General features: G+C 41.7%; 1 protein-coding gene across 13 annotated transcripts in view; it reads right to left on the bottom strand.

Moving 5' to 3' along the window:
* Window positions 1–10,428, bottom strand: part of BICD1 (BICD cargo adaptor 1) — a 207,959-nt gene extending 197,531 nt beyond the window's left edge. For all 13 annotated transcript variants that reach the window (XM_060026145.1, XM_060026144.1, XM_060026150.1 and 10 more), the window contains exon 1: window positions 10,216–10,428. In XM_060026145.1, the coding sequence (XP_059882128.1) occupies window positions 10,216–10,428 (213 nt within the window). The remainder of the gene's footprint in view (window positions 1–10,215) is intronic.
* Between the last annotated feature and the right edge of the window lie 2,590 nt (window positions 10,429–13,018).

Genomic DNA, 13,018 nt, shown 5'->3' with positions numbered 1-13,018 from the left:
CAACTAAGACCCAGTGCAACCAAAATAAATAAATAATTTTTTTAAAAAAAGGGTCCTAGTTCTAAATTATTTTAAAATATTAACGAAAGGGGTTTTTGATGTTCAGATCATTAGAATGAGATCATTAAACCATAGTTAATTGTGAATCACCAACACTAATAACATTTATCAACTTAAAAATATAATCCAAAGGGCCAACAATTTTAAAGCATTTATAATTAGTTTTCAAGTGTGTTATATCCTTTTTTCTCTCCCTCTAGTGGTTGCTTTTTCTTCCTAATTATATTTCCTTGAGGTTTTGAGCTTAAAGGCTCAGCACACATACCAGCATTAGCAGAAAGAATGTCAGATTATGATTTAAAGGGGGGAAAATGGCCATGTATGCCAAAAAGATAATCTGTAAGATGGTGGTGTCTTCAGTTCATCAAAAGAAGCCATGTACAAGATTACACTTATCCTGTCTCCATCTAATTACCTCACATGGAGGTCAACTTCAAAAAATCTCCTAAAACTATCTAGAGAATGGCAATCAGTGAGGCTTATCAACAAAGCACATTCATGTTATAATATAAACCTCTTTCAATTTCAAAAATTGATGGCTAAGAGCTCTTCAGCAGTGGCATTTGATTCCACATTAGTCTGCAGTATGCCAGGAGAAAAACAAAGACCCATCATTCTGAACCTTCTATTTACAGACCCACACCAAACTGCGCAACAAAACATTCTTAAGGAAATCGCTACTGTTACTGTGTACTTCCCATAAATGTAAACAGGTTTCTTTTTTTCATTTCTAAATATAAAGATAGAAACATACCAGATAAATACTACATTTTAGTGTAGTGCTTTTTCTCCATAAAATAATATTTGAAAACAGTAAGCATGTATAACCAAAAGAACAAGTGATAATAACCCCAGAAGTTAAAGATCAATCCATCAAAGCAATTCTTTTCTAATATTCTATTTATGAATTTGTAAAGCTGGCATAAACAACTGCAAACAGAATAGAGCAACAAAACAGACACAACAAAGGAGACAAATAACTTTTAAAGGAAGCTTCAAACAACCCTGAAGGATCGAAAATTATATACTTTTAGCATGCATCTTAATTGTCTAACATAGTTAAGTTTTTCTGTTTTTTTGTTTTCTTTAACATCTTTATTGGAGTATAACTGCTTTACAATGGCGTGTTAGTTTCTGCTTTATAACAAAGTGAATCAGTTATACATATACATATATCCCCATACCTCTTCCCTCTTGCGTCTCCCTCCCTCCCTCCCACCCTCCCTATCCCACCCCTCTAGGTGGTCACAAAGCACCCAGCTGTTCTCCCTGTGCTATGCAGCTGCTTCCCACTAGCTATCTATTTTACATTTTAACATAGTTAAGTTTTTGATGACATTTGTTGGTTTTCTGAAAGGCTTTCCCAAGTGTCTTCATTTATAGAAAACAGAGAAGTAAAACGACTGTGCCATTGAGGTTTACATACCTCATGGCTCATGACTTCCCAGCTTTTCTTACAAACACTTCTATTCCTATGGAGTCATTTACTCCTAGAGTTGGAAGTTTCTAGGAGAGAGGCTCTCAGCCCTAGTTGCACCTATGAGGGAAGTGGGGTTAATATACTGAAGCCCCTCTCCACCTCCAATGACTGTTTGAATTGCCTCAGGGTGGGGTCCAGGCAGCAGTATTTTTATAAATCACCCAGCTGATCCTAATGAGTAATCTGTATTGAAAGTCACCTCTTCAAAAAGAAGACCTCAGAGGGATCTAAGCTCTGCACAAATACTTCTGATGTCCAGTTCCAAAATCTCATGTGAAGAATCTAAAGGCAATACACTACTTTATGGATGGTCATTTTTCAAATGAATGGTGATTTTTTTTATTTTCCTTTTTTTATTAAGGTATAATTGATTACAATATTATATTAGTTCTCAGGTGTATAACATAGTGATTCAAAACTTTTACAGATCATACTCCATTTAAAGTTATTATAAAATATTGGCTATATTCCCTGTGCTGCACAATATATTCTTGTAGCTTATTTATTTTATACATAGTAGTTTGTACTTCTTAATCCCTATCCCTGTCTTGCCCCTCCCCATTTCCTTCTCTCCACTAGTAACCACTAGTTTGTACTCTATACCTGTGAGTCTGTTTCTGTTTTGATACATTCATTCATTTATTTTATTTTTTAGATTCCACATATAAATGATAACATTCAGTATCTGTCTTTCTCTGTCTGACTTATTTCACTAAGCATAACACCCTTCAGGTCCATCCATGTTGTTGCAAAAGCAAAATTTCATTCTTTTTTATGGCTGAGTAGTATTCCATTGTACCACATCTTCTTTATATGAATGGTTATTTTTACAGGGCATGGTCACCCACCATTTCCCCTAACAACTACCAACAGAGTTCCACAATCTTTGTACTTGTCCCTCTTCCTAAAAAATCACTTCCCTCAATCTCCACATGACTGGCTCGTTCTCATCATTCAGGTCTGGGCTCAGACGTCACCTCCTGGGAGAGGCTTTTCCTGATCATGCTTTCCCCAGCCAGCCCCCATCTCTTCACTCGTGGCATTTCTCACATCTGACACGCGTGTGTGCTTTCTGACTATCTCCCCGTAAGCTCCATTCAGGCAGCTCCATCTTGTCTGTCTTGCTCAACCTTTTATCTTCAGCAAGCAGCATAGTGTCAACATAGCAGCCACTCAGAAAAACTTTTGAATGAATAAATGTAACAGAACAAGAAGTAATGGACATGCCTCTGATGAAGGCTGTGTTTAAAGAAAAAGAAGTAATGGACAATCTAAAGCAAAAAAAAAAAAATTCTGATTGGTTATATAATGTAAAATAGTTGACAATGTAGATTAAAAATATAGGACTAATAAAAATTATGGGTGGTTTTAATTTTCTTCATACCTTTGTATACTTTATTGTCTTCAATAAAAGTAAATTATCTTTACAATTACAACCAAAATAGTATAATAATAAAAATAATTTTTTATGGAAAGTTAAAAACAAAAAAACTCAACTGTCACAGGGCAAAGATGGGCTAACATAATGAGGCCCAACTGCCTGCATCATCCTGGCTTCTCCCCAAGACCCAGCATGGACAGGATGTGGCCACACTGCAGGACCAGCTCTTGCCGGCCCTGGAAACCAGCCACCTATTATGGTGTCCACGTAGGTCTGACACCAGCCAAGTAGACAAGGAATCAAAATCGCTTCCAGTTCACCCATAAAACTTCCCATCTTTTCCCTTGGTATATCACAGGCCTGCCATGGGCCAACCAAACAAATCCCATCAGTTTCTTTCACACACACCTACACTAGTTTTCTCTCTCACAGGGCCACCCAAGCTATCCCGAGGGCAGACCCTGGGCCACCTCCCCACCTCTCCTGGTCTCCAGTGCCGACCACACTCCCTGAGGCTCTCTGGTTTTCTTCCCTAATCAGTCCCATTTGCTTCACACTTGAAACGCCAGTGCCTTAAAAATACAGCCCTGTCCTAGAAATATCTGTATTTTGAAAGGATATACTATTAAAAATGTCGGGCTTCCCTGGTGGCGCAGTGGTTGAGAGTCCGCCTGCCGATGCAGGGGACGCGGGTTCGTGCCCCGGTCTGGGAGGATCCCACGTGCTGCGGAGCGGCTGGGCCCGTGAGCCATGGCCGCTGAGCCTGTGCGTCCGGAGCCTGTGCTCCGCGGCAGGAGAAGCCACAGCAGTGAGAGGCCCGCATACCGCAAAAAAAAAAAAAAAAAAAAAAAAAAAAAATGTCTCGTTACAGAGTAATACGCACGGCATGAGTCCATTTTTATAAAAACTAAAGAATAAGAACAACAAAGAAGCGTGCATATGGATTCACATGTTTAAAGTTATTTAAAACAAGTATAAGAGAATACGCACCAAGTATTAGCAATAGAGACAGAACTGGGAGGAGAGGAAGGGGAAACTATTTATTTGTCTATGCTTTTATCCAACTGGGACTGTTGCCACAAATTGTCATAATTACACAATGGTAATTTCTTTTTTTTTTTTTTTTGCGGTACGCGGGCCTCTCACTGTTGTGGCCTCTCCCGTTGCGGAGCACAGGCTCCAGACGCGCAGGCTCAGCGGCCATGGCTCACGGGCCCAGCTGCTCCGCGGCATGTGGGATCTTCCCGGACCGGGGCACGAACCCGTGTCCCCTGCATCGGCAGGCGGACTCTCAACCACTGCGCCACCAGGGAAGCCCCACAATGGTAATTGCCCTTTAAAGGGCAATCAAACTCTTGCGGCCAAAAAAAGAAAGAAAAAAGTAAAAGTGGTAATGTACTCTCAAGTATCAGTCAGTGGGAGGTGAGTGACGTTGCTTCCAGCACCCCTAACCCTAGAGGTCTGCAAGGGCTGGTTTTCCTCACTGTGCCAGGCCAGCTTCTTGACCATTGTTTATGAGTTTATACATCTCTCAATTCACAATGCAAACGGGATTCCCTGGCGGCGCAGTGGTTAAGAATCCGCCTGCCAATGCAGGGGACGTGGGTTCAAGCCCCGGTCCAGGAAGATCCCATATGCCACGGAGCAACTAAGTCCGTGCACCACAACTACTGAGCCTGCACTCTAGAGCCCGCAAGCCACAACTACTGAAGCCCACATGCCTAGAGCCCATACTCCACAACAAGAGAAGCCACCGCAATGAGAAGCCCGCACACCGCAAGGAAGAGTAGCCCCCGGTCACCACAACTGAAAGTCTGCGCACAGCAACGAAAACCCAACAGAGCCAAAAATAAATAAATAAATAAATAAAAGAAAAAAGAATGCAAACAAACTGTGAAAACATCATTAAACTGTTCATATATTCCATATTCTGGAAATTAGGTTTGAATAAAATGACAACCAATTGCACAAATTATTCATTTGTCTTATTAAACTGAGAGTTGAGTATTTTATCATGCAACTTATTCCTCCCCTTAAAAGAAAACATGAACTTAAAAACCTCATATAACTCAGGCATCAACTTTACCCTCTGAAACTGCTCTTTCCCCCTAGAACCTTCCTTTGTGAATGGAACCACCTTCTAATTCATCCTGATATTCTCAAATCTACTCTCTTCCTCACATTCCACACCCAGTCACATCCAACACCGCATTCCACCCTACACCTCCTAAACAGCCCTCAGGTTTGTCCTCCCCTCACTACCCCTACTGTCTCTGCACAGCTCCAATCCACCCTCTACGACCAATACCATGACCTTTTAACTGCATGTTGACTGAGGTGTTTGAGCATGTCAGGGTAGTAAGGTGCAAAGAAAGTGGGCTTCTTCCTGAACCAGGTTTCACCACTTAGCTTTGTGGCCTTGAGAAGGACCCATAGCCTCTCTAAGACCAAGTTTTCTCTTCTGTATGATGCAAGCCATATCTACCTTGTAGAAGGATTGCTATAAGAATTACCGATTAGGCATACAAAGTGCCTAGTCCTAAATGGGGCTGTATACATAGTTCAATGCTTTATTACTTTAATTATTTTCTTATCTGTAAAAAAAGGCAATAAGCCTCTGAGTTACTTTGAAGATTAAACGATAAAATGTAAGGCACCAAACACAGTTACTGTTTCCTTTCATTTCCTTTTAATGGTTCCCCATCCCTAAGACAAAATACGGCCACTGCCACTTTCCCAATTTCATCTCCTGCTACTTCTCCTTTAGCATAATGAATTTTTTTTGTATGTTTTTTTTTTGGCCATGCCATGCGGCATGCAGGATCTTCCCCGACCAGGGATCAAACCTGTGTCCCCTGCATTAGGGAGCACAGAGTCTTAATCACTGGAGAGCCAGGGAAGTCTAGCATAATGAATTAGGTGCACAGTCAGACTATGCACCGCTTCATGCCCTTCTCTTCTTCAAAGCCATGTTTACAAGTAAAATCTTAGGTGTAAGAAAGTCTTTTCTATATATTTCAACATGCAAGTTAATTATCATATTTTCAAATTTGGAATGCAATATCCATAAAGTACAAGTGTATTTATTGGGAAGATAGGGAAGAATATTTGTAAGCATAAAATTCTGAAAAAAATCTTCAAACCATGGCTGCTGTACATGTTCATGCAAATATGATTAATGTGATGAGAGATTATAAAATCTTGCTAAATGGTATCTGAGAAATAACTTTGCCAGGGATGAAACCTTGAGTTGAAATAAAAAGGAAAAATGGTACAAGTTAGAGAAACTGGGTCAAAAAAAAATATGATTAAAGTGATTATGCTTGTTTGTTGAGGTTGCTTATAAACACTTTCCAAAAGTATATGTCCATATACTTTAGATGTTTTAATTAATTTGATAATAAATGTGATAAGTATAACATGTCTTCTTTAAAAACAACAAGAGATAAAAATACTAGCTTAGATAGATAAATTCAATGTTAACTTTCTCTATGTTTATTCATAGACTGGAAAAGAAATATGGGGGGGTTCCTCATATGATTTTATGATTTAGAATTTACAAAGAGAAGAGAAACTAACAATCTTTCTAAGCATAAGAGGAAAAAAATTAGTTCTGTTTAAAGATGAATTCAGGTAAACGGCTTTTGTCAGGTCCCTAATGTGACAATCTCTAAAAGTATGTAAGTTCAGTGTTTATTTCTTGAATGATTTAACTATAGTCCTGAAAAAGCATCAAGTTGGCTCTAAGACGAAAAGCTGCTCTGTGTCCACAAAGTGCTTCCTTAGCAGCTGGTGTCTATCCTTAGTATCAGGTTGAGAAAATGAGCAAGGAAATGAGTTGAAGATTCTTAGTAGACAGTCCACTGTATCCCAGCTGCAAAACTTTTCTAAAGTTGTCACATGGATGTGTTTTCTAAAATGTTACCAGGAATGCTGAATCATTTCTTTCTAAGGGGATCTTTTAAAACTTTACTACATTCTAAATTTAAAACATTTTTAAAACAAAAAACAAAACAAAAACCTTAAATTCTAGGGTTTTTTTTTTAATGAATGTTTATTTTTAAGTTTCAAATTATCGTAGAGAAGACTTTTCTTCAAACACTATTTTGGCTTGGGTGACAGGCACAGTGCTGATTTACACATATCCCAAACATACAATCAGCCAGGCCCTGAACATAACTGGGCATGGGTGCCCCCCAGGCCACTGAAAAGCAAGCATTATTCATGAAATCATAAAGCCGTGATTAAATATTCTAGTGGACATGTGCTTTGTCCAGCTCCCCAAAGATAATGAAAAGGAGAACATTATGATGATCTCAGAAGTCATTCTTTTCACATCATTAGTACTTTCCTTTCAAGTGTGTTCTTTCAGAATTACAGTAGTCATGTAGGCACCGGGCAGAGCCCTAATGATATGAGGCCAAGCCAAAGAGCAATCCAGACTTAGGGAAGAAAATAACTAGAAAAAAATTAATGAATTCATCATCTTGATTCTACACATCTTCAGCAATACTGCTCACCTGCATTATTGTCAGAGCTGTATACAGCCTGGGAAGGAGGGCAGCAGCATTGCTGGGTGCTGACTCTTGAAAACAACATGACCTTAGAGACAGCCGTGTCGCGACACTGCAAATTACTAACGTCCAGCTTGGACTTAGCACAGTATTTTTCTGTTGACATTCCCATAAACTGGTCCAATTACTTTTAAATGAATCATATCTGTTGAAACAGCCTGGAAATAAACCAAAGATTTTATACTTGGTTTTATAGTATAGAGCAAGAACATCACTTCCTATATATACCTGCAAATGAACAAAACTTCCTTTTGAAAAATCAGAGCGCTAACAAAACGCGTTTTTCAAAAATGGCTTCTATATGATATCATCACTGCAATATCTTAGTTCGCACAATTATTTTGGATTTACTTTTCAAACAGGAAACATTACTGAGACTGATTTAGCTCATTTAAATAATACTCCCAACTAAAGTATACATCATGTTTAAAGGATCAAAATCACAGGTCTCACTATAAAATAATCAATATAATGATTTTTTATTACCTTAAAATACATTTTTATATAATAGTATAAGCCAGTTCATTGAGAACATAAAATTAAATTATATTTATGCCAAATGCAACTCAAAATACATATGTAAACAAGTATCATCTGGCGAAAATAATCCTGATAAACTTTTATTAACCTCCTGCTGTACAAAACAAAATACACCTCACTGTTTTACAGAAAAAAATTATAATTGGTATTTGCATTATTCTCTATTAAGAAAACACTGTTACACCATTCTTACGAAACATTTTTTGTCATTTTTCCTATTACTGCTGATGAAAGTAATACAGGTAGTGTTTAATACTAATCACTTCCTATACTCCTCAATTTTCTTAGTCTTTCTCCGACACTAACCAATATGCACTAGTGAATGCTTGATAAAGTATATCTTCTTCCAGTATAAATTTATTCTTTCATAAAATACTTATTGTATGCTCACTATGTGCTGGGCTTTGTGTTAAAGACTTTGGATGCAATATAAATTAAGACAGATTCCTTGCCTTAAGAGCTCATGGTCTAGTGAAGGCAAAAGACAATTGCATTAAGGTTTACTATGCACGATGAATACAATGACACAGAAAAACCCTAGTAGGGTTGTTTGAATCAAGCAGGAAGGCCAGTTAACAGTTAAAGTCCATTCCATTAAATTAAGTCTACCATCTTTATCAAGGAGGTGGTAGCTAACACTGCCTGGTTTGCACTTCCTTGTCTTGGTAAAGCAGTGTTGATAAGTGTAGACAACATCAAAACATCTCTGAAAATTACCATCACCTTCCTGACTTCACAAGGTTTAGCATCACTGAATTCAAACATACCAGTTTAAGACCTAATCTAAGTTGGAAAATACCATTAAGTCCAGCTGTAGTTAATAGACGTGTACATGGTAAAACAAAACAAAACAACAACAAAATGAACTAGAAAGGTACAGCCTAATGCACAAAAAATCAGATTTCTAATTGGGGTTTTCACCATATGTTTATTTTCTGGCATCTAGGCATCAGAATAAAAATAAGACATACCTGAAACTATAAATGCTTACCATATTATGTACGAAATTAGAAGGCAAATTGATTAGATCTGTCATAAATCATGTTTTTTAAATGTAATAACACAAGACACCCCTTGAAAAACTGTTTAAGTACATTATAGGAATAAAAACGTGTACAGAGCAAATTAGAAATAATATTTTAAATGCCAATATGCACCTAAAAATAAAGACATGCCACACAGAAAGCGGTGTGTACCTTTACGTTTATGCTACCCATAGTACCCCAGGAACTGGGTAAAAGAGACTGAGTTCCTTCAACAATATGTATATTCTTCTAAATTTTTGATATTCACTACTTATTTTCTTCTAATACATTAGCCAGTCTTTAAAAGAAGCCAAATACCAAAAGACCAAAGAGGACAAGTGTTATATATACATGGCCCATTTGTGACATTCTGGTTTTATACATACAGTCATTTCAAACAGAAGAGGCTTATGTGAAATGCACGGCTACCCACGCATCTGATATATACCATTCTTTCACACCATTTGTAGGGGAATTAAATTTTCCCTGTTCAGGGTGACCTTTTAAGACTTTGGGCATGGCCCACCCTCACTCAGAGGTGAAATCAAGGCAGCAGCAACACCCAGCAGTAGAGTTGTTTTTCTCCTGCTGCCGGATGACAAGAATAACTAAAGACAAGGAGAATGAAGATTGCTCAAGTCTTTGTCAAATGGGATTGGCAAGGAGTTCTCCTAATGACAGTTCCCAATCTCATCAAGGAGTGGTTATGTTCAGCAGAAGGCTGAGGTACCATAGGTTCTACAACCTGAAACCGTGGGTCCTCAACACAAACCCACTCATCGACTTTGTGGATTATGGGATTGTTACTGAAACCTGGACGTGATATAACAGCAGTTTTGAGAAGTTTGATTTACGCATTCCAGCCCAGCTGAATGTCGCCTTAGAGTGCTGAGGCTTGAGGACTCTTATGAATCTCCCTCCCGCACAGCCTGAACAGCCATCGCCTCCCAAATTCCAGCTTATACATTCATTTCCTGGGCAAATTCTCTCTTGGGGGTAAAACAATGAACTTTCAATCTTCTCTTATCTACAAAGAGCTCTAAGACGAAGAAACAGTCCTTTCAATAGCATCCTTTCCGACTTCTTTATAAAAGATGAGTGGGAGTTGAGGGAGGGGGACCGGGCCGAGCAAGGAAGAGGTGACAGGCAACTCACCTCTTTCAGCTGCTCCAGCTCCTGTCTGAGGCTGTCATAGTCAGCCTCCAGCTCGTCATACTGCTGTTTGAGGGTCAGCTTCTCTTCCAGTACCACCAGCCCGTACTCGGCCGCCTGGATCTTCTCGTGGGTCGTCTCCGTGAGCTCCTTGGTCAGCCTCTCTATCTCGGTCTTATAATGGTCCACAGTCTGCAATACCTCTTCCGCGGCCATAGCCCCGGCGGATGGAGGCAGGAGGGGGTAACGGGGTGTGGGAGATGGATGCAAAGCAGGCGGGGGAAGGGAAAAGGAACTAAGGAGGGAAGGATGAAAATGGAAAAGAAACGTGTAGCTGGATGTACGAGCAGAGCAATGCCCCGGTTGCCCCTCCGGCAGCCGCGGCTACACCGCCTGAGAAACCGGCGAGAAATGCAACATGGAGAATGCAGGGGAGAGGATCAGGGGCGAGGCAGCAGCTGCTGCGGCATGTGTCCTCCGGGCCGGCCCCTGCGTGCGGTCAACAGCCGTGCGGCATGGCCAGGCTGCGGCGGCCGGAGGCTGCGAGGGGCTCCGATTCTGCTTATTCAGAGACGCACAGCCGCCATGTCTCCGGGCAGCGTCACTGCAGTCTCCTCGGGCCCCGCGCTCCGGCTCGCCGCGCCCGCCCGCTCCACCTGCTCCGTCCGGCCGCGCTGCAGCGGGTGCGGAATGATGCAGCGTCGGCCCTCTCCCTCCCTCCGCGCCTGGCCGGGGCTCCGAACGGGGGGCGGGGAGGCGGACGGAGTCGGCGCGGGGGGAGGGGCAGGGACCAGACGGAAACCTCCGGAGGCGCCTCCCGCCGGGCGGCACGGCGGGTGCGCGGGACCGATGCCTAGTCGGCCGGACGCGCGCGGGGAGGGACCCCCAGCCAGGCCTGGCCCGGCCCGCCCTGCTCGCCGCCGGCAGGAATTCCTCCCAGGGCTTTGCCCTGGTGGGCGTCGAAGCCCCGGAGAATGGCTTAGGCGCCCGGCTCTCTCACTACGACGTGAGCCCAAGCTCAGGAAGCTGCCTGGAATCGGCGCCTTGCTCAAAGAGAGGCAAACAGTAACTAACGCGCTCGGGGCCCGCGCATCCTCCTTCTCACCCCCTGGGCTCGCGGCATCCTTCCCTGGCCTTCTGCACCCAAACGCTGTGCTTCCAAAGCCTTCCAGACGCCCCCGCGCAACGCTCCCGCTTCCGCCCCTTCCGCCTCCTTCCTCTTCCCATCTCTCCCCTCCTTTCCCTACATGGCCTGGTTCACCTCACGCTCTCTCCAAATAACCGTATTACAGGACAGTCTTTGCTAAAGATTGCTTGCCCTCACCCAAGCTTTCTGTGCCCAGCTTATCACAACATCACTACTCAGAAAAAGATCTCTATAATGCATGCACCCAGAAGCCTCTGGGTACAATTATTTCTTGCCCCAGTAGTTCTATTCTATGGATTCTTCAATAAAGGAAAACTGCATGAAATTCCCTCTATACAGTATCAACAGTACCCTACAATAAATATTCTTAAAATAATAAGAGCTAATAGTTCTGGAGCCCACGTGCTAAGCTTTCTTCGAAGTATGGTACATGAAATTTCTCCCATCCTAACAGCAACTCTTTGAGGTAGGAACCATTATCCTCAATTTACAGGTGGTGAAAGAAAGGCACAGGAAAGTTGAGCGATTTGCCCAAAGTCAGGCAACTCTTAACTGGTGAAGCCAAAATTTAACCGTAACTCCACAGCCATAACCTGAAACATTATGTTGGCTTCACCTTCACTCATTACTAAAACAAAACCAATAACTACATATTATATGCTCGTAAAATGACCACTTTAATCAATGCAAAGAGTGAGGATGAAGAGTCACAAAAGGAGATGAAGGCAAAGTCAGAATGAAAGAGGGTAAAGAAGAAGAGATGAGCATAGAGAACAACCAAGAAGAAAGGAAGCAATAGGAGCAGAAAAAGAACTATTTCTGTGTAACTCGTAGGCTGTGGGATCAATAGATCAAGGATCTGACCAGTTCCTTCCCTGTCTCCTGGTGGCACTTGTCACAGAGCTGTTTCTCAGTGGCCAAGAGGTGTTCAACACACACACACACACACACACACACACACACACACACACACACACGCTCTTTCTGAGTTAGAATGCAGGACTCTCCCATTGTTGTGCCCAGGGTAAAGAAAAAAAAAAAAAAGCAATGGTTGATGGTGTGGAAGAGCAAATGACAGTGTCCTTACAAAGCCTTGACTAATAGGTTCTCTGGATGTGATTTTCACTGTCTCTGAAAACGTACAAAAAAAGATTCCTTCCACATGCTCACAATTACAACAGAATATTCTCTTGTGATTGATCAAAAAAAGAGAGAGAGAAGGGGAGGGAAGGGAAGGGAAGGGAAAGGGGGAAAGGAAGAAAGAAAACACTTGAAACTTTGGATCACCGTGAATTCCATTCCACCTGTGCAGGCTTGCTCTCATTGCAGTTGAGACGCCCCTCCCCACCCCTGTGTGCTCCTATAGTGCCCATTCTCTGTCACAATGATGAATGACCATGAACTGCTGAAGAGAGAGGAAGCTGTAATTGCAGTTAGCTAAAACTGTCTTCTTCCCAGGATGCCCTGGCGGTCCCTCACTCCACAAAGTATAAGCACAGCCCTTCAAAGGGGTCATAACACTTGGAGTAGATTGCTTGTGTCTCCCCTTCCTTTGGATAGAACTAAGAATGGAGTTTTCTTCTGTGACTTTTCTTTTTCTGAGTTTCTATTGCCACCCATTCCCTATGCTCCATCCTGCCCCATTTTTCTGACTGATAT

Source organism: Delphinus delphis, chromosome 11 (genome assembly GCF_949987515.2).
Source record: "Delphinus delphis chromosome 11, mDelDel1.2, whole genome shotgun sequence".
In the NCBI taxonomy this organism is placed as follows: Eukaryota; Metazoa; Chordata; class Mammalia; order Artiodactyla; family Delphinidae; genus Delphinus; species Delphinus delphis.
Note: the sequence above shows the minus strand (reverse complement) of the source record. Positions and strands in the feature narration are given on the sequence as shown.